This window comes from Xiphias gladius, chromosome 13, assembly GCF_016859285.1.
Source record: "Xiphias gladius isolate SHS-SW01 ecotype Sanya breed wild chromosome 13, ASM1685928v1, whole genome shotgun sequence".
In the NCBI taxonomy this organism is placed as follows: Eukaryota; Metazoa; Chordata; class Actinopteri; order Istiophoriformes; family Xiphiidae; genus Xiphias; species Xiphias gladius.
Window position 1 is genome coordinate 8,070,172 of NC_053412.1, and position 21,805 is coordinate 8,091,976.

The window sequence follows — 21,805 nt, forward strand, 5'->3', positions numbered from 1 at the left end:
TCTCCAATCAGCTTGTTCCCAGAACACATTTCAGAGTAGGAAGATCATGAATTTGTTTTCTCAATTGTTGTCAAGATAACCTTGAGCAAAGCACAAAACTCCCCAGCTGCTCTCCAGAAGTTTCTCGGCAGTCAGCGGTAGACTGTGGTTGAACCTGGCAGCTGCCAGGTGTGAACGTGTTTAACTGCATCAATGTAAGGCTAGGCGTAGCTGAAAAAGAATATGCATGCTCAGCGAAATCTTCCCAGGATACATAGAGGTTAAAAAAAACTCTTCTCTTGTTTCTACCCTCATTTCCCCGTCTAGCCACCTTTTCTCATAAATATAGTCCTCTCTGTTGGCTTGGCTCTCAGACTACCTGTCACACTCTCTCCCTCTCATCTTATTCACCCACCACTCTGCATAGCTGCGCCCTCCTTTCATTTGTATCTAATGTCTCCTCCCTCTAATTTCTCTCCCTCTTTTCTCTCTACCCTTTTAATGCCTTATACCTCACTGTCCCTCCCTACATCCATCATTTTACATCTTTGTCATTCTGCCATTTCTTTCATTTCTGTCTCTATCATTTTAATTAAGAATAGAAAAATAGCTACAAAAAGAAAGACATTTTGAATACTTTAAAGAACAGTCGTGACAACATTAAAGGAGCTGTTCAAATAAACAATGGTAAAGTGTCTTTTCTCTCCATTTACAGCAGACGTTTCCAGTCAGCCAGGGCCTGGGCTCCAGCGCAGGTTTGAGCTACACACCCTACCTGACTCCCATGTCCCACAGCATGGGCCTGGTGCCCACAGACATCCTGCCCAGCACCCCCGTTATCGTCCCCGGCAGCCCACCTGTCTCCGTGGCCGCTGGCTCTTCCTCCAGCCAGAAACTGCTGCGTACCGACAAGCTGGAGGTGACCCACCCAATCACAGCCCTCACTATCTCTCAGACAAGACAAACATGACAGCTAATCACAGCTAATGTTCTCTTTGAGGTCGTGAAGCCAGATTATGGTAACATCTTACTGTGATTATGTGTGTAAAAGAGGTGCAATAGATACGTGGGGCTAATGAGTACATTTACAAGGCAACCTCATGGGTAGTAAAGTTTTGATACAGTAGATGCAAATACATGGGTAGTGTCTGAAAAGGTTGTATGCATCCAGTTCTGTGCAGTGAATACAGAAAAAAGCAACATAGAATACTAACTACCTCACTGGTTACCACAGGAGTTGGCATTGCAATAAATAATACAGCTGTATAAAAATTCTTAGATAAAACACGTTTAACCTTTGTATTAACTTTATGAATGTATTTGCTTGTTGTTATATAAATTGCCTCAGACTAGGACAAGGATAAGCATAAGCATTCTGTTGCATAAGACAGTAATTAATAACTTGAATAAATACATGTTTCAGTTGCCTTGGAATCAGCCCAAATAAGAAATTTGGGCTCGCGAAAGGTCAGATTTTTTACAGAAACCTGTAACGGTTTGACTCAATTTGAATCTCAAATCATGCCACTTACCGTGTCACAAATTCAAAAAAAAAAAAAAAAAAAGCCTGGTGAATGATGTAACTGCAGTAGTTGTTTATAGACCCTGATATCTAAGTTTTGTCTGTGGCTGTATTATTTATTCATTTTGGACTGAAGGCAGAAAGGTACACGTGATTTTGTTTTCAGAAAAGAAAACAAATTGAGATCTTTACCTGATGGTCCGTTCTCTTCATTATCCTTGAGCATAACTCAAGGGACATCTCATTGTGTTATCCCTTACAGCAATAATTAAGGCTTGTATCAGAAATATGATGTGAAAAAAGGATAGTGTGAGTTTACAGTGATTTGGGATTTGCTCAACACAAAGTAGTACTTGACTAGAGATCCACAGTTAGACTGGGACAATTACTTCAACCATCTCCATCTGGCCCCTGGCAAACTACTCTGAATGGGAATAGCATGGTGTTTGTGAAAAAGTGCATAGGGGGGAGTGTTTTCCACCACATTTATAAAGATAAACAATAATCTCCCCAAGACCTGGAGGTGATGCGTAGGTGTGTGCCTGTATGTGTTTTTCTCTGGGAGTGCTATCACTTAGCAACTGAATGAAGTTGGCTCTAATGAACAGTATCCCTCTGAGACACGTATACACTCCCACACATAGCCAGCATGTGTGTGCACACGTCTGTGCATGCACCGGTGTTTTTGCAAATGTGTACGTGTGTGCTTTAATGTTGCATGTGAATATGTGTGTATGTAGAAGTACAAGTTGTGTGTGGGTGTGTGTGTTTGTTTGTGTGTGTGTGGTCGTGTGTGTCTGTGTGTGTGTGTCTGTGTGTGTGTGTCTGTGTGTGTGTGTCTGTGTGTGTCTGTGTCTGTGTGTGTGTGTGTGCGCGCAAACACGCTCTGTGCGTCTCAGTCTCAGAGTGCAGATCCCCCAGTGGTTCCGCCCCGGCCTCTGAACAGTTGAACATTGACTGGTGCGGTGATTCCACATTCCACATCATTTGGGTTTGACACACATTGCAGTTTTGTTACATGGTGTTAAGGCTTTTTCATACCGAGTCTAATTTAGACAAATTTATAGTCTCTTTTAAAAAAAACAGTGGGTGCCATTTTTAAAGATTTGCAGCGGAAAAAAAGTGAAACCTTTGCATGTACTTCCTCCTATGCTGTGGATATGTTCGTATTGCTTTTTCTTTCCTCCTTCTGCCTCCTCTAATATCATGTATTTTTTTTTTTTTTCTCATGATATATGTCTTCATTTCCATTGTAATAGAGATTGGGGCAGAAATATAAACTTAAATTACTTCTCAGGAGAGTAGCAAATGTATAAACAGAGATTAATAACATACCAAATGTCCATGCAATATAAACCTGCTTTCCTGCTTGCAATGCTACTCCTTTTGCTCAAACACCATTTTTGGACACATAACATGAACAGCAGCAATGAAAATTAATCACATTTCTTTAATGGTCATTCACGCACAAAAGAACAATGTAGAAAAAGAACTGGGTCCTCATTTTTTTTATTTTTTTTTAGCATATAACGCACTATCATGACAATCCTAGAGTCTGTGTGAATCCTATCTATGAGTTTGTTTCAACATAATAAAGTGGTTTTTTTTGTTTTGTTTTTAAAAAAAAATCAGACTAGGTGTGAAAAGGCCTTAAGGCTTGTAATTAAATATGCATAATGGTTCTCATTTTCAAAATAGCAATATTCCAAAATGTCAAATATTATCAAAAAATATAATATGGTCATCAATCCCTGATCCCTGAGTTACTGTGCTAGTGATCATACAGTGCAGAAAGAGGACGACAAGCAATAAATGAAACTGGATTCAGCCAATGCAATGAATATTGTGCTGTTCCTGGTGAATACAGTGATTCTGCATATATTGCTTCTTAACATGCTGAAAGCTCAAGCATTCACAGTTTGTATGTTTCTGTGTGTATTTCTTTGTTTTCTCTTTTTCGCATGCACACATCTGTGTGTCTTGTCAATGTATGTGTGCCTGTCAATCTGTTGTGTGTGTGTGTGTGTGTGTGTGTGTGTGTGTGTGTGTGTGTGTGTGTGTGTGTGTGTGTGTGTGTGCGCGCGCATCCACCTTACTCTCCTGCTCCTAGGTTTGCCGCGAGTTCCAGCGGGGCAACTGCGCTCGCGGTGAGACCGACTGCCGCTTCGCTCACCCGAGCGACAGCCCCATGATCGACACCAGCGACAACACGGTCACCGTCTGCATGGACTACATCAAGAGCCGCTGCTCCCGCGAGAAGTGCAAGTACTTCCACCCCCCAGCCCACCTGCAGGCCAAGATTAAGGCCGCCCAACACCAGGCCAACCAGACAGCTGTGGCCGCGCAAGCCGCTGCCACAGCTGCAGCCATGGTGAGAACACAGCACTACAGCTTACCCAGTGTAATTTGTGCCTCCACAGTGGTAGAGCAGGAAACAAACACACATACTTGTCTTTGTAGTAACCAAGCAAGTTTCTTAACATTTCTGTTTGCTTAGAGTACTTATAGAGCAAGAGACTGTAAGTTCTGGATGGGACAATATGGCCATTTTATAGCACCTATATGCAGAATACCCTGAACCTTCCAATAAGAGCATAAACTTTTATTATAATATCGTGGGAGGCTTTTATAGGGCGTAAAATAAACAAGTTTTTATTGGAGGTTTAACAGTTGTGGAAGAGCAAGAAACACAATATATACGGTATTAGTCACACTCTAAATTAAATTCATATTAGCAAAGGGGTTCTGGTACAACGCGGCTGTGCCTAGGTAATAGCTGACTTTATACAAAGGACAGATTGTTTAACCTGGAGATCAGAGATTGTTGTATGTCCAGCAATACGTATTGTAACTGTTAGCTTATCAATTACAGCCCAACACTTTCTATGTTACACAAAAGCAATTCCTGTTTTGTTTTGGTTTTTTTTGGTTTGTTTGTTTGTTTGTTTTGTTTTTTTAAATTAGTGTAAAAAATGTGTTGTTGGGGTTTTTTTTAATCACAATTTTTTAAGCAATTACAGTTAAACTACACTTAAGCACACATGGGCTCACTGAAAACACATTACACATTATACATTATGACAAATCATCTTGGGTCACACAAAATGCAAACACATGCTGTTGATGATGACACCCACAGTAACATAAAATGTGGAGCACTGCTTTATTACTGTAAAAAACATACCCATCTCTGCTGGTTTATTCTAGCGGACTCCAGTGTACAGTTCACTAACAATAGTCATCCCAAAGTGAGGCCATTGTATACAATAAACAGGGTTTAGTGAAACCTAAATGCATCAGTATAATGCTGCAAGAACAATCTGTTATTATCTCACTGCAGTACGCTTTTTATTTTCCAATGCCCTTGGATGATACAGAGACAATGTGCTGCCTCACCCCCCATCCCACCCCCCCTGCTCTAAATGATTAGTGCGGCTCTCTGCAGATCACTGCAAATTGAATCAGGGATAGATGAAGATGTAACATCACGGGTGGGGGTTTACCCTCCTCTGCCTATAGTTGGAAAAATCCCCCAACAGGCTGAGGAAGAGACAGACAGGTAGACAGACAAATGGAAATACAGGCAGACAGACAGTGACAAGGGTTTGGCAGTGGGTCTTGGCTGTGCCCCACCCTCCTCCAGGCTCTGAGTGGCTTCTTTTGAATGGTCCTTTGGCTGCTGCACTCGCACACCTTATACTGCGCCAGTGTGCTGACTGACTTCTTTCCTCCATGGCATGGGCATGCTTTACGCGTTGCACATACCTCTCTCATTGGCTGGCTCCATTGCTGCTTGCTATCCCTGTCCTTCCTCCATAAGTCCACAGTGTGGATGATAAGGTGACCGTGAGTACAGGTTAGTTTTGTTTGTGCACATGGTAGCAGCTGCATTAAAGCAGGAAAAAACGAGGAATTAAAACATGCATAAATAAAAGAGAGCCTGAGAACCGCAAGGCACTATAACCTGATGTTTATGTGTCAGCGCTGTTTTTGTAAAGACACACCGAGTACCTTAGCTCAACAACTTCTCCATCAGTTACACAATGCATCATCAAAGAAGACTTAGTATATGTAGTATAGTGTGTTTTCCTCCAAATCCTATGCTTCATACTCCTCCTGTGTTGCTCATATGTCCCAATTTATCAACTTTATGACCCAATTCCCAATTTACCATCAGCAGTTACAAGCTGTGCTAGAGGTGAGGAGGGTTAGGACAATGAGTTGTTTAGTCAGCACCTTTAATCCAATTTTCTTCTAGCTCTTAGCCTAAAGCTGAAGAACTTTTATTAAAGCAAAGACCCATAAAACCTGTATTGCTGCACTGCTGCAAATAGGTAATATCATTATCCATGATTCACTTTCTTTTTTAATCAAAAGCAAATAGGCTAAAGTGTACTGTAGACAAGGTTACACATTAACTGATACAGTTACAGTAAGCGTATCCTATTATTGAGATTATGTTGTTTTACTGTGCCACATTATGTGTTGCTTGCCATGCTGTGATCTTCCTCCTCATTGCAAGTTGAATGCAATCATCTTTGCTTTTCATGTCACTTTAATAGACCATCTTCCATTTAACTAACCACAGTGTTTACGTCTGTTAACACTACAGTGCATCAGTAATGCATTGTCACTCTTTACTAGGTCATATACTGTTATATACTATTAGAAAATCCACATACATGAAGCAAGAGGCTTGTGCATGGAATCCCTTAAGTGCTGTGCTCATCACATCCATGTCATCTTTTTTTCCTCTACGCGGTGGCATCAAATGTAAGATCGTTTTTAATGAATTAACCAAAGCAATAACAATAAAACGTTTTTTATTACATCATTAGGTTGGCTTCAAAACTAATATTAGTTCTGTAAAACATTTGCGATTTGATTTCATTTAATTTAATCTCTTCTAGATTTTAAGATATTTCTGTTGTATTTAGGAAGAATGTAAGAATAAACAGAGCTCCACATTGTGTGATTAAACTATAACTGCGCTTCACATTGTGTCACCTCCCCAAGTTCATCGATCACACTAACAGGCCACATGCCCTCATGATTCAGATTTAGTTCGAGGATTTGTCTCTTATTTAACCAGAATTGACACCACTACAGAAAAGGACGTGATTGTGATACTGCTTTTTGTTAGCATTGTCTGGACTAATTATTGTAGCTGCCACAAGGGTGACAACACCTCAACAGCCTCTTGCTAGTAATAGTAATTATCTGTAGTTTACAATCTGATCACACAAATGTGTCCAGATCTTGCTGCCAGTTGTGAGGGCTGAGGTGAATAATTTGAGGGGCTCTGACCAGAGTTCACCCGCATCCCAATCTGTTGTGGGTGCTTTAGACATTTCTCAGGCCCAGAAGCACCTCACACCATCAAATATTGTAATCCAGGAGCACTGTAATTCTTGTGTGTGTAGGACTGCAGTAGCCTACTTTGAAATCTGTAGAAAACCTCTGTTCACATCTCACATAAAGTGTCAGCCCAGTATTTATAGTCTGAATCATTTGTGTTTAACTTACTGCATTTTGTTGTTGGGTAGATATTTAAAAAGTTGATTTACTTGTTCAGAAGTAGTTGACGTTACTACTAAATGCTTTCCCAGTAGTTTTGAAGTACATCGTAGAATCTTGCTTTTTTTAACCAAAGGTTAATGTAGATGCTTTTTTGCTTTTGTACTAATTCAAAAATTAGCAATGTTTCTTTAAAGTAAACAAAACTATTTTTTGTTTATGTGCATGCCTATTGTTTTGTATGTGGTATACTTGCATTCAGATTATTTTTGTTTTTGTTTTTTTCCTTCTCACCTATCCACAATGCAATGCTGTCCCCCATGACGCACCTCTGCTTGCTGTTACCTGTATGTTAATACGCTTGAATCCCATTGGCCCACTGCCATCATGTGCTCGCTGCCTGCTAATTAAAGACTCAGTCGACTGCCAAAGCAATGAAGCGACCCCTCGAGGCAACTGTAGATCTGGTACTTTGACCTTTCACCTTTTGCTTTGCATGTAGCTTCTTTAATTGTACTGTAGCCACTCACAAAATTTAAGTTGGCTCTTTTGTTTTTGTGAAACCCTGTAAAACACTTTAAAGTATAAATATTTATCATTTATGATCACCAGTGGCAATTCTAGATTTAACTGTACATTTATTAAATGAACAATTACAACGTAATGTTAAAATAATTCCAGTTATCACACTGTTTTCCTTAATGTGTTGTTGATGATTGCCTTGCTATGGTGTAGTTTCTCATTGTCCTTGTGATAGTTACAGCAAGTATCCATTTTTGCCTTGTTGTGCTGTGCATAGAAAAATAACAGATTTAGAAATTATCAGTGTTGACTTGTGTAAGTATCCAGTTCCAATCTACTCTGTGTGTGTGTGTTGTGTGTGTTGTGTGTGTGTGTGTGTGTGCGTGTGTGCGTGCGTGCGTGTGTGTGTGTGTGTGTGTGTGTGTGTGTGTGTGTGTGTGTGTGTGTGTTTTTGTGGTGGCTAGGCATTCCCCCACGGCGTCCTCCAGCCCCTACCAAAGAGACCAGCACTCGAGAAGAGCAACGGAGCTAGCTCCCTGTTCAACCCCAGTGTTTTGCACTACCAGCAGGCGCTGGCTAACGCACAGCTCCAGCAGCCCGCTTTTTTTCCCACAGGTAAGAGCTCCCAGTCAATACACACAGCACACAGAAGCAGATAGACGCACTCAAAAGTATGTCAAGCATGTAAGCACGCACAGATGCACAGATACACTCACTGAACTTGCTCAGCTAACCCTCTATCTATCACAAACTTACTTTTTGGAGTTTCACATGCTACAAAGAGAGATTCTCTCATGATCAGTTACATCTGTTCTATATTTTCTTTCGAAGGGGGTTGCTTTGAGTGACAAACATAAAGATCTGCGCCATTTTGATGTATGTTAACACATAACTGCTGCCAGGTGGAAAGGCAGTGCAGGCTTTTATCAGAGCAATAAAAGACATGACGCCCAAGCATACAAAAGAGCGAAACAAGCCTTGTTGTTTCCAACAAAAACGCTCTGTAATTTTGTTTAGGCTCCAATTTGAGTGAAGAATAAAAATAAAGAAAAAGTTTAAGCCTTTAAAAGACAATAATGGCTTATTTTTATTTGAGCAAAGATAGCCTATTCAGTGTGTATTTAACCTGCCTTGACGGACATTTATAGTGGAGAAGAAGCTCCCGTTTTAAAAAAGCAATTTTGCTTCAATTTTCCCAAATTAATTCAGGTCTGCTCCCTTATTCCTCTTTAGTTCTCTGCTCCCAAACAAAACACTCTCTGTGTACTCCTCACACAAGAATCAACAGTAGCTCAAGCCCCCTCGGGTCACCTGCTAAACGAGTTAACTGCAGCTAATACAGTAGCCTGTAGCCACACTCATCAGTCATGAGGATGAGACTCCTATCTCTTCGCTGTTCTTTCTACCTGCTCTTTTTGTTTCCCTGTGGTGTGAGATGTCTGACAGCCCCTCATCCCTCTCTCCCACTGTATCTGTGTGTGGGAAGCAGCTTTGGGTCAAAGTTTGCAAATCTTTTTTTCTCCCATTAATCTGCTACATTTCAGATGGGTGGGGTATCTCTATAATGAGGGGAAAAAAACAATGTGTGCCAAATATGTTACAGAGTCTCGTGAGAACATTTGAAATTTACTGTAATAAACTTTTCTGATGAACGACTTAGCCCTACCCATCCATGTTTTGCTAATATCTGGATGGACGCCTGTGGACATCATTGTACTGACATTGCATGATGCTGCTGTTTTGCTCTGTCACCTCTGTAGTTTTCTTTCCTCTGTTATTTAAGCTTCTCTTTTTCTAGAAATTACTTGTTTAGATTTTATTTGATTATGTTTCCTCAACTCTTATATTATATCTAAATGTACTCACTTGTGGCCACAGAGGACCTAAAGAAATTATGGGAAAGTAAAAGTGGAACTATTTAAAGAATTTTTGGATCCAAATAAGTGTTAAAAGCTGAGCTTGGTTGTTTGTGGACCAGCAGTAAATGTGTAGTCCAGCCAGTGAAATCAGAAAATCATCCCAGTGGGCTCTACAGTCTCTGTCCTTAAAACCTTGAAATGTATAAGGAAAATTGAATTGAACTGAATATGGGGAAACAGAATGACAATTTCAATTAAATAAAGTACATATATAAAATTGAGTAAGCATGAAGCAAAGTGACTCATTATCTATCATTTCCTTCCTTTACGTCTGCAAACAGTAACCAGTGAACTCGTAGAGCCAGCGTTGCAATTTGCTGGACCTGGCCACGATTTCATATCCTACAGTATAACTACATTTGATTTATTAATGATTTATTTAGCTGCAGCTGTATATAAACTGTATTTGCTCACTAATACCATAACTGATGAAGGGAATTCCACTGCTTGCAACTGTTCACTGCATTTATAACTGGCTGACAGCACCACTGTAACAGTAGCATCTGAGCTATCTTCAAGTTTTTTTTTTTTTTTGTCTTGTGTAACCTGGTTGTTCTCCTCCCCCTCAATTAACCCATTTATTTCCTCCTCTCTCTCCCTCTCTGTCTCCCTCTCTCTCTCTCTCTGTCTTTCTCTGCATGAACACAACAGGGTCAGTCTTGTGCATGACTCCTGCTAGCAGTCTTGGTAGGTCCCAACCTTCCCTTTGCTCTCTCACACACACTGTTTGATGTAGGTGGGAATGTGGGGGGGCTGGAGTGGGATGAGTGGGCAATATCTGCACCCTTGCAGGTGAGACAAAAGGTCATTGCTTCACTGCATCACGTCCTGTGGCGGTGATGAAACTTTTTAAATGTGTTCTATGAAATCCTCATTAAACTGTCCATGTCTTTAGGCTGAGATATGATATGAATCACACTTTTCATATCCATTTTGTATCACCTGAAAGAGTTGTGACTTTCAGTTCTTGTTTCCCCACTGACTTTCTTGCTAATGACTGTTTATGATTAAAATGTTAGTATAGATAACATACTGCAGACTGATCTGTTTGTTCTTAAGCTGTAGGATAGCTATTGTCTGTTTGCTGTGCTGTGTTGATCAGGAAATTTAAATCAGTTTCCCAGAGAAATTACACATAACTGGAGCTTTTGTCTCTGCAAAACGGGGATGGGAATTACAGAAAGTCCCAGTTGACTAAACAGCAGGTCCTTGTTTCACTGATGTTTCACCGATGTAGGAACACTGATGTTGTTCCTACATCAGTGAAAAGATGACTAAGAATAGTGATTTTCAATGTAGTATTACCACAGTCCCATCAGACACGTAGCCGCCTGGGTTTTTGGCATCTTCCTGCTGTTCATCTTGTCAGCCCACATGGACTAAAAAAATGAAATTCCCATCCTAAATGTCAAAAATGTCGTTGATTCAGTGTAATTGGTGTCTTGTGCCCCTTAACTTCTCTGGGAAAAACAGCAAACTGATTTTCCATATAAATTTCCTTACTTGTGATTGTAATCAGCTTCTCTCCTCTTGTTTTTTTCTTTTGTTTTTTTTTCTCCCATGCTCTCTTTTCTTTCTTTCTTTCTGTCCTCCTTGCTTTGCATTGTGAATGGTTGCATGCCATCTGCCGGTGTAACCCTAACGATGGCTTGCTGGCTCTCTGTAACATCCGCCACCACCACCATAAACAACAACAAACGATACCGTCCACGCACGCACGCATTCACACACACACACACACACACACACACACACACACACACACACACACACACACACACACACCACAACTGTTGCCATGGTTACCATAATGCACCACCTACCTGTCCATTGCTACCACCTCCTTCCCTCTTCCCCATTCCCCCCCTCCCCACCTCCCCTTTCCCACCCTCAAAACAAAGTCCCAATGATGTACAGTGCTACGCCTGCTACTGTCTCTGCAGCAACAACTCCTGCCACAAGTGTCCCCTACGCAGCAACAGCACCAGCCAATCAGGTTTGCTCCTTTTAAAGCTTTCTTTCATCAGTCCCTGGAGCTCTGAATAAGTACTGCCTTCTAATAGTGAGCTGCAATAACCTGCAGCTGTGCCATAGCCCACGCCCAGTCCTCCCCATCCATGCTTGCACCTGCTCTGGGTGAGCTCACACTGGCACGAGAAATTATGAGTGGGTGTTTTCCAGAAAATTAAAATCAGAGGGGCTACCTGAGCAAGCAGGTGTCAGCGTAGTGTATCGTATTTCTTTTAAAAGAGCCCCATTAGGCGCTCCCAACAAGCACTTCTTCAGAGCTCCCACATTTGCAAAGTAGTAGTTGTGTTGTGTTGCACTACTTCCTGGTTTTGTTTTGCATGTTCTGTTTTAAGTTTTATTTTTCACTTTTCTTGTTGTCAAATAAGCCTCTCCATCTGCAGTAGGGGCACCATCTATACTGCTTGTGTGCTATGCAAACACACACATTCAAGCTAATACATACAGACAATTTCTCCAGAACTTGTAGCTGATTCGTAACAGTCGCCATGTTGGATATTTTCCTGTTTCCACTCCCACCAGTTTAACCCTTTTACCTTTTCCTAGTTGTAGGATAAAAGGGAGAATAAATGTGAGTTACGAGCCGGGGAGAGCCAGACACAGGAAAAATGATCACAGAAGTTGTCTAAAAATGGCCTCTGATCGGCGGCTCTCCTGTTGCTGCATGTCAGTAGGAGTCAGGGAAGCGGAGCCAGGTTTGAATGCCAGAGTGACGCATGTGTGCCCCAATTTAAACCTGGAAATTTCAGCACAATGCTGGCACTCTGGACTCACGCAGCTGGCAATCATTTACTGGTATTCCTGTATAGAGGTGCCTTAAGGACACACGGATAAAGGTAGAAAAGTCACTGGTAAAAAAATCATGCTATTTTCACATTTTTCACAAGTGCAAAAACCTCCAAAACAGGGCTTGTAGAAGTAGTCTGAATTTACCAGGATAGTTCATGACACACAAATATAGTCTCTTTGTATGTGTTTATTTTTCTTTTTAAAAAAAAATAATTTATAGTTTTAAAATTGAACACACCGTAAGTGTCATTTGACTTGTGCTAGTAGTAGGGACAAGTATCCTAATTTTCAGTCTCTTTTTATACCACTTCCTCTCACTGCTCTTCTTTTACTCTTTGGTCTTACTGCCTCAATTTCCAGAGAAAATATACTAACACCAACTTAAGTTAGAATGACAATCAGTTCTTTTTCAATTAAACCATTTTAGAAAATCTCTATGAATTCCTTTAAAAACATTTCCTATATCCCATCCAGAATAACTATAAATGGGTTCTCAAAGGGAAAAATAAAAATCACAGGTTCATTTTTCATATAGAAAAAGGAAGAAATTATTAATTTCTTTGAGAGACACCCCCTCCCAATCATTAACCAAGGATCTGGCCCCAGTACCTTGTGCTTTATTGCCCCTCATAGGCCAGCAGTGAATGTACTTACTGTGAGTCACCGTCTCTTCCTGTAATTGGCATGCAGCAGCAGTAGCAGCAGGAAGCAGAGCTGCTCTTTAAAGATGCATGTGGGACAAGGAGCCGGAGAAACACTGACGTCAGCCCTCGCTGTCTGTCTCCGTCCGCCCCCCTTTCTTTCCCTCTCCTCACTCCCCTCCCTGCATAAAGATCCTTCCAGCTAGGATACAGTTAACACTTATAATCACCAGCTGTACTGCAAACAGTGCACGCCTTGTTTAGTACAGTCATCCCCATTGTATGTTTTTTCAGAATAAAAACCCAGGCTATGTTTTTTTGTTTTTTTTGTTTTTTGTTTTAATTTTAGGCCACATGCTGTTGATGTCACTTTGCTTATAAAACAGTTTATCAGTCGCAAAGTTCTGCTGCAAATCCGGAGTTAGTACTAGTGTTAGCTATTGGTATATCCTTAATTATTACGTGGCTTATTACACCTGCACGCTTGGCCAAAATAAGTTGGACAGAACTGGAGAATTACATGGGCATCATGATTTTAGAAATAATTTACCTTTGTTTTTTCTTGAGCCAAAAGAATTAAACCTGTCAGGGGAAGGCACCTTTGTCTTTAGACAAAATGAGATTAATAGTGGATAATACACTTGCCTAGAGGGACAGGATAGTCCAGACACGTTGATAGGTTCAGAGTCTGGTCAGCTCTTGACCCTCTGAACTGTCGCTGTAACATGAAAAGCAGTAACCAATCACATCATTCCATGTCCCGAGGCATATTAACCATGTGCTTACAGTGTTGGGGTGTATGGTAACATCGCTGCTTTTACCGGAGATTGTAAAGATGCAGCCCCCTCTACTGTCTGAATGTGGCGTTACATTGCATACTCTGCAGGCTGCATGTGCTCAGTCTGGCAACTGAAGTGATGGGAAGATGACTTAATATATTTAAATAGAATTAGAGATTGTTATATTGAGCAACTCCTCAGCTAGAGGACCAGAGTTCAATCTCTTACCTCTCTGTGGAGGAAACTTGTCATTATTCTTATCACAGTTAATAAAATTACCACAACCAGTCACTAAGATCCAATGCAATTAGAATAATAATCTGATTTTAGTTTGTAAAAAAAAAAAAAAAAAGTTCAAACCTCCATCATGATTCTGTAAAGCACACTTAATCACATTTAATTACCCAACTAGCCACATCATCTACTGCCATCAAACGGTGACGAGTGCTACCTTCCTGACCTGTTCCGGGCCAAAACGTGCTGCTACTGTCACTGCACCAAATCTTAGACAAATAGGAGCTGCAAAGAATTCTTGGAGTTTGTTTTTACCCACCTGCGGTACCAGACGGGTGGGCCGTACTGTCCTATCTGGAGGACCCCACCCATCTGCAACCCAATAATATTCATATTTGTTTTCCTCCTATTTCCATACTGCACTATGGAGCGGGCTTTCCTCCCAGCCCGTGCACATCACACGCTCTCCACCTGTGGTGACCTTCTGTGATGTCTGATGTGACCAGTGGCTTCTGTCCTTTGCTGGCTGTGTATTGTCTGTTAACAAGCACCATGCGGCTTTGTTCTGTGTTGGCCTGCTGCCAGTGGCGACCACATGATGGCAGCCAGCAGCTCTTCTACCTGTCTTCCCCCCATGGACAATCTCTTTCTCTCCTCTTCTTCTTCTTTCTCTCTCTCTTTGTTGTGTGGTGGATTAGCCTTTATCTCCTAAAAGGAGAATACACACAGAGGTGATCAGACCTGGGTCAAATGCTATTTGTAAATAATTGGAAGCTTTTTCTCTTATCTACATGAAACACCAAGCAGGTGGCACAACCACAACTCAACGACTAAGACAGAAAAGTACTATTCATTGACAATTATTTATCTGTGATTGTCTCAACTTTCTAGATTGTGGTTGTCATGGTAAACTCCCCTTACCTAAGGCCTAAAGGCCTCAGTATGCTAAACTAGTGTTTATACCTAGGCTGTATAAATGGTCTCATGTGGAAGTGAGGCAAATAGCTTTTTTCTTTTTTTGCATTTCTTCAAAGGCATTCGTGGTGTTGTACTCAGTTGTACACACAAAAAAATGACTGAAGCAGTTACGTGAAGAACGAACAAAGCGAGCTCATGGACATTTTCAAACCTGCATTGATAAGCCCGTTTGAATCGACCCTGTAGAGGAATGGGTCTCAGTCCAGTTGTGAATGAATTCTGGAGCTTTTTATTTATGTATTTATTTTTTGATTCATTATTATTATTATTTTATTTTTTTTAAGGGAGCATGATCCGACCTGTATCTAAACTACTAAAACAACTACAAGGTGTTCTTTCCAGTAGTCGCTTGCAAAATCGTTGCTAGCAGCAGGCTGGAGAAGGAATCAAGGCCTGGCCTTGACTCCCAACAAAGTACATAACCTTCTTGAATTTGGGCAGAAAGGATCTTCTTCGGGACTTTCTTCCTGCGTTTACTTTCTGACTCTCTCCCCAGACACATTTAGCCAGCGAGTGGAGTAAATGTTGTCACATGGCTTTTAGTGATGTACAACTTGAATTTTTGTCTGTGCAAAAGAAAACAAATCAGCGGGAACCAACTCATCCCCTGGTTTGGACTAGAGTTAATGTTGGTTCATTTGAAAGGTGTTTCAAGTTTTCAGGTTTGAAAACAAACCTGAAAACTTTAAAAAGTTTGAATTCTGCCTACTGTCACGCCTCCAATCAACACATAAAGAATTGTTGGATTTTGTGTTTCAGAAACATGTTTAATCTTGCTCTGCAGCAGTTTGGGCTGCATGTTTGTTTGAAAGGTGCTCAATAAATAAATTGGAGTAGAGTATTTGGCTATCATAAAGGGTGTTTCCTACAGTGCTATCCCACCAGCACCTTCAACATTCCTTTGAAGCATACTGAGGCCTTAAGTAGGCAGAAAAACAAGCAAATACTATTTGATCCAAATCTCAAGGAGACACCAAACACGATAAAAGCCTCAGTTTTGTGTACTTGTGTTAAATAAATTTTTTTTATGTCTTAATTAACCAAATCAGTTGAAATGTCACTGTCCCACACTCGCCGCAAGGCCGACTTTGTCCTCAGTATATTACTTTACATGATAAATGTGAGTAAATAAAGTTTCTGTCTCACAAGTAACCTAAATTCTTTTTCTCTCCTTGTTTTCTCCCCTTGCTTTTTGTCTTCCTATCTCTCTGTCTCTCTCCTCCAGATCATCCTGAAGTAAGTGTCAGGCAGGGAACGGAGTGTCACGAAGCTGCACTAGGAAACCCAAAACAACCCCTGTGTAAATACTACCTTACCTCTCCCATAGAGGTCCAGCAACCTGCATGCTAAGAGTGTAACACTTCAATTTAACCGTAAGAACTGCAGTGCCGGTGTAACACACACAGAAAAAAAAGATATATACTGTATGTATTGCTAGAAAAAAAACTATTAACATGAAAAAGTCAAAAATATTCTTATGTATCGTACTACATACATAGCAAACACACTATAGAGGTCATTTTAACAACTGTTCACCCAAAGTACCATGGATCCCCTCTCTTTCATATTTATTCCAAAAACCTCTGCACAATGGTCATCCCTTTGGTTAGTAAAAAACAATGCTTGATTTGCACTGTATGAGAAATATAGTGCTTAATGTGGAAGTGGGAAAACAGGAAGAGTCACAGAAAACCCGTGCACAAGCACACCAACGCACTCAGCGCTTTCGAGAGGGTTTTCGTCTCACGGTCTTTGCTTTTTCTCTCTACAAAGTTGAATGTCCTTTGGGCAGACAGGCTCATGTTTTCTTAATGTGACTGTCCCTGCGAGGGTTCCTCTGTGACCCTCATCTGCCCCAGATACTGTTAAGATGCCATGATGAAGCTTATCCTCCCCCCCCCTCCCCGCCAGCTTTTCATCTTCGGAAACATCTTGCCAAAGTTGCGGCTTGCGAAGAGGTCAGTGGAATCAACTTGCCAGAAAGCAGAGCCACATTTGAACACCCAGATAAATTCTTTTCTTTTCAATTCAATTTTGCCATTGCGAAAGCTGCACGGAACGCACCCTTTATTTGTTTTGGTGCTGGGTTCATTTCTTTGTTGAGGACGAGTGGTGGGATAGATTGTGCACGGATTTTTGCATGCAGTCGGGACAGGGGAAGACAGTGCCCAGTGTTGACAGAAGATAGTCATGGCCATTACCGAAAAGCCTAAAGGCTCGGGTCTGTGCCAAGGGCTTAACAAAGCTTGAGGGTTCGTTCCAGACATACCAAGCCTTGTGTGTGCGTGTGTGTGTGTGTGTGTGTGTGTGTGTGTGTGTGTGTGTGTGTGTGTGTGTGTGTGTGTGTGTGTGTGTGTGAGTGTGCATGTGTGTCCGTATCTGGAGACTGATGGTCTGCCGGCAGACTGGGACTTGAAGCGAGGTCTAGCAGGTGATGACAACACCAGGCCTGGTAGGAGAGTTTTTTGAGGGGCGGGTGCAGGATTTAAGTGCTAAGACTAAACAAAAAAACGGTGCATTTGACGACGCTCGTCAAGCAAAAAGATAACTTGAACTTCGACTGGAGGGCTATCTGTGACCGTCGGTTGTCCTGTCCAACCCTACTATCACCGATAATCCTGTTCCATTTTAGAAAAACTGTAGAAGTGCCTAAAAAATGCTCATCAACAACACATGCATCCAGAGTGTATCACTAAAAGTCACAGACACAACACACTGGCGGTCAGAACATGGACTTTTCGGGAAAGACATCACATTTTGTGAATCGTTACTGGAAGACGTTTTCTAGTAACCGTTCGTTAACATCACAAGTGACTTTATCGAAACAAAAGAAGTTAAAGAAACGACAAATCAAAAATAGCTTTGTAGAATGTTTGGTGACTTTCATGGTGTACCATTGTTTCTTACCATGGTTTGAGTAGTTTACATGAGGAACGTGAGTGAGAAAAAAATGTATTGTAAACTGTGTAATGTATGTAAAGTGTCTCTTATTTTGAGAGTTTATATTCATGGTTCTAGAAATGTATTCAAAGTTATTTAAAATTTGTGTTGTGTCTACTATCAAGGTATGTTTGAATTCCCCCAAAACCCTCCACCACCGCCACCTCCCAGAACAGTTATTTGTTTTTTTAGCCAAGATCATAAAAGGTTATTTCATTATTTTAGACCAACCCTCTTCGGTTTTTGCATTTTACCAACAGCACGTTTTAACTCATGATACTAAATCTGATTTTCCATTTTTCAAAATTCCAATGTAATTTCATGGTGCTTGATTAACATTGACAATCCACAATCATACCTTTGGAACAAGAGTGCTTCGCTCTGGTTTCACATTTTGGTTTCATTCACTTTGATTGTCTTCACACACATTGTGATTTGTATGTAATATTTGTGGAAGGTGGTAAAAGTTCTATTTTGTTGTAATTTATCTTATGTTACTCCTGGTCAAATTTTAGTCAAAAACGATGTTGTAAACTATTCTATTTTGAAATGAATGTAATTTATTGAGCTGTGCTACATTCTGCACGGTTGGTCATTTCAAGGTCTAACCTGTCAGGTCAGCGAATGAGAAGTCGCACAGGTCTGAGGGGTGGGGTTTAAAAGTCAACCCACCAATAGAAAGCTACTGGATCTTTCTTGCCTTCTCATCGATTAAAAAGATCACGGTGTTGCAGTAATGAGCATAGTTATAGAGTTGCTTGTGTTGTTGGAAAAAAATGTTTATTGTATAGATGACATTTTACCAAAAAAAAGAGAAGAAAATTTCAAAAAAGATGTACTTTTCACTCTAGTATAATAGTATTTCATAACAATATTAAGTTGTTGCTGTGGCAACCAAATGTTGCAATTACTAAAGTTCGGTATTTTTGTAAATGACATTGTTAAGTTGATTTTTTGTTTCTTTTTGCTAGAACACTGTACACAAGGTAGATTGTAAAGAAGATACGAACATTTCTTATTCTTCACTGAGATTATGACAATGACCTAATATTTTCATTAGCAAATAACAGCCTCTATAGCGCTGTGACCGTAACACTTAAATAGATCTGAAGTCATCAATGTTACATAGATTATATAAAAATATATATAAGAACGAAATAATCTATAAATTAATAAATTCAGATGTACAGCTCTTCCCCTGACAAAGGACCTTTAGGTTCCACACTGAGACATTTTATTCGGGGCGTATGTATCACTAGAGTTAAAGATTGCACTTTTCATATTGTTTAAAGATGTGATCTGTTTTTCATTTCCTGCTAGTACAGTAAAACTGTTTATCAATCAAAAGCAGATGCTACCGGTAAATAACTTCAATTCATCATGTTGCATGGGAAAACAATATTTTCTTTTCTTAGTAAATGATAACGTACTGAATGTTTCTAGTGGAAAAAACATGTCTGTACTCAAAATGTCCTCATTTGGTGACCCACGATGCCCTGGTGTATGGAATCCTCTTGAGATGTAATGTTTTTTTTTTTTTTTGAAATGTGTTGGCGATGATTGACTGATGGTAAAAAGAAAAATGTAAGCACTTTCTGAGCAGTTGGTCAACTGAGCAGACTCAGCTTATCCAAACACTTTGCCTTATCTTGAGTCCATCGTACTTAAGGTTTTATGTTTTTAAGAGCTCTTATGAAATTTATTAAAGAGACTTGATCGGGTCTCTCTTCTCAAATCCCTCCTCAGTTTCATTACAAAAATATATAACTTTATATCTAAAATCATTTTTTTAAGGTTGTAATGTGCGCATCACAAGGCCAAAAGGGGTGACTGCAACAGAGTGAGCAGTCACTGATCTTTACTTCTGGTCTCCCAAATCTGTAGTGAGATCTTTTCGTCCCATTGCCTTACAATGGAACTGTTTGGAGCTTGCAATACACAGTTGTAGCCAGCAGGGGGCACTACACCGGAGACTGCAGGTTATGAATTGCGACTGCCCGTGCCATCGTGGTTGCAGTGTACCCCGCCAACAAAGTAAAAACATAAAGATAAATTGACAAGAAGACCCTCATCGGATTTATAGTTTCCATGTAATCATTTTTAAATGTATTCTTTTTGCATATATTTTGTGCTATTTTATGTTTCTATAGTCAAATGTTTCTTTGGTTCCAGCAAGATAGTGTAAAACCTATTGAAAGAAAGAAATAAAGAAAATCAAAAGAAATGTTTCGTCTGGACCTTTTATTTATGTCACAAATAGGACTTGTTTGTGTAGCATTTTACATCATCTATATGGAAACATCCACTCTGTGAATTTGAGGACCCCAGCCACTACGTCCCAGACTCGTGTCAATGACCCAAAGAGACATTTGCTTTTTAACATGCCATGAATACAACTACGTATAGTGTATAAGGACCCTTGGTTTCACTGAAGTCCACTTGTGGGAACTGCTGCCTTTGACGTACATAAGCAGCAGATTACAGGCTAATTAGAACAACATATAGGGTTGGGACATCCAAGCCTCTATAAATACACAAAGAGATTTTACTGCTGCCTGCATTAAAGTAGGGCCGAGCTGACCAGAATGAAGTTTTTGCCACAGATGATAAAACACAATGATAAGACTGGGACAAGAAAATGTTCCCCACTATTTATTTTCAGTGTCATTTCCTGTTACTGCAGTGGAGCATTTTATGAAGTTAAGTTAAAAAACAAAACAAAACATATGAGGGGTCATTAATACCACAGTGTTAACGTCATCTAACTTGCCTATCGAAGCTTAGGCAAGTACGATTTTCATCTAAGTCACCATTTTTGGCTCTTGACCATTTCCAAGCTGCTGCGGTGTGTAAATCATTATCACCGTTATCGCCAGACTTCAGTGCTCCCAGAGTATATGAAATTGAGGAGCGCAGTGTCTCTCATCTCATTGTTGATCCACATGTTGACGATCCTGAATAGGGCACAGCTAGGACAAAACAAGCAGGTCTGCGGACACACGGGTGCACAATTGGAAGATGACTGCTCTATTTTTTGAAAACCTCCCAGCTGGCTGAAGATACAACAAAAAAAACATAATTAACATGAAATACAAATGAGCTGCCATATTTTGTTACATTTTGCATACATTTTGTACACTGGAAGTGTGAAAAGGAAGATATTTTGATTACAAACAGCATGTCCCGCATGTGTTCCAGACGAGGTCGGGAGCTGTAGATCCGAACTTGAAGGGGGCCACCCTGTCACACAAAGGCGTGGCGAGACTCCCAATGACCTTGCTGGCTTGCAGATGCAGGAGACTTGTCTGGAACAACTCCCCTCATCTAATGAGTGCTTAACCTAGTTTCCACGGCAACAGGGGAGACTGTCCTCCCGAGCACAATTGCATCGTCAGTTGTCTCGGCGGACGCCCGAGAACGAGACACGTTTACGCTCGAGCGACAAAGACCTCTAGCAGCCGTGGCCACTTTCGACCCCTGTCGACCAGGAGCGAAGGAAGAAATTGATGCGATGCCGTTATAGAGCCACATAGCTCACAGAGGGAGGGAGGGGGGCCGGGGCTGGTTGAACGGTTAACGAAAACCTGGACTTGACGCCCCCTCCGCGTTTGGCACGGTGAACATTGGTGTCTCTTGGCCATGACCCCGATCGCTCGCTTACCTCGCCCGGGTCGTTATTCGAACTCGGACTAGAATCTTTCCGCACGCCTTGCCCGGTACATGATGCTGCCCGTGCCGATAGCAGCGTCAAATCAGAAAAACGCCTGATTCAGGTAAATTTGTCATTTGATCCGGAGGACATGCCTCGGACGTGCATTGTCTCGCAGCATAGTTTACCGGTAGCATTCCTCATAGGTTAGTTCGCCATGATGTCTACTGCGTGATTTCCAAAAACCAGGAGAAATCGCTTACAGCGAAAGGCATCTTTGGTATCTCAGTTAGACAAAGAAACCCCTT

General features: G+C 40.8%; 1 protein-coding gene across 12 annotated transcripts in view; it reads left to right on the forward strand.

Moving 5' to 3' along the window:
- The window catches only part of mbnl2 (muscleblind-like splicing regulator 2), a 53,239-nt gene extending 33,195 nt beyond the window's left edge, over positions 1 to 20,044 (forward strand). For 2 of the 12 annotated variants that reach the window (XM_040141829.1, XM_040141830.1), the window contains exons 4-9: positions 695 to 898; positions 3,612 to 3,872; positions 7,432 to 7,485; positions 8,005 to 8,155; positions 10,111 to 10,146; positions 16,134 to 20,044. In XM_040141829.1, the coding sequence (XP_039997763.1) occupies positions 695 to 898; positions 3,612 to 3,872; positions 7,432 to 7,485; positions 8,005 to 8,155; positions 10,111 to 10,146; positions 16,134 to 16,258 (831 nt within the window). In that variant the 3' untranslated portion in view covers positions 16,259 to 20,044. Of the gene's footprint in view, positions 1 to 694; positions 899 to 3,611; positions 3,873 to 7,431; positions 7,486 to 8,004; positions 8,156 to 10,110; positions 10,147 to 11,360; positions 11,456 to 16,133 lie in introns of all 12 variants that reach the window. The other 10 variants (XM_040141833.1, XM_040141837.1, XM_040141832.1 and 7 more) reach the window with 10 other exon arrangements.
- The last annotated feature ends 1,761 nt before the right edge of the window (positions 20,045 to 21,805 follow it).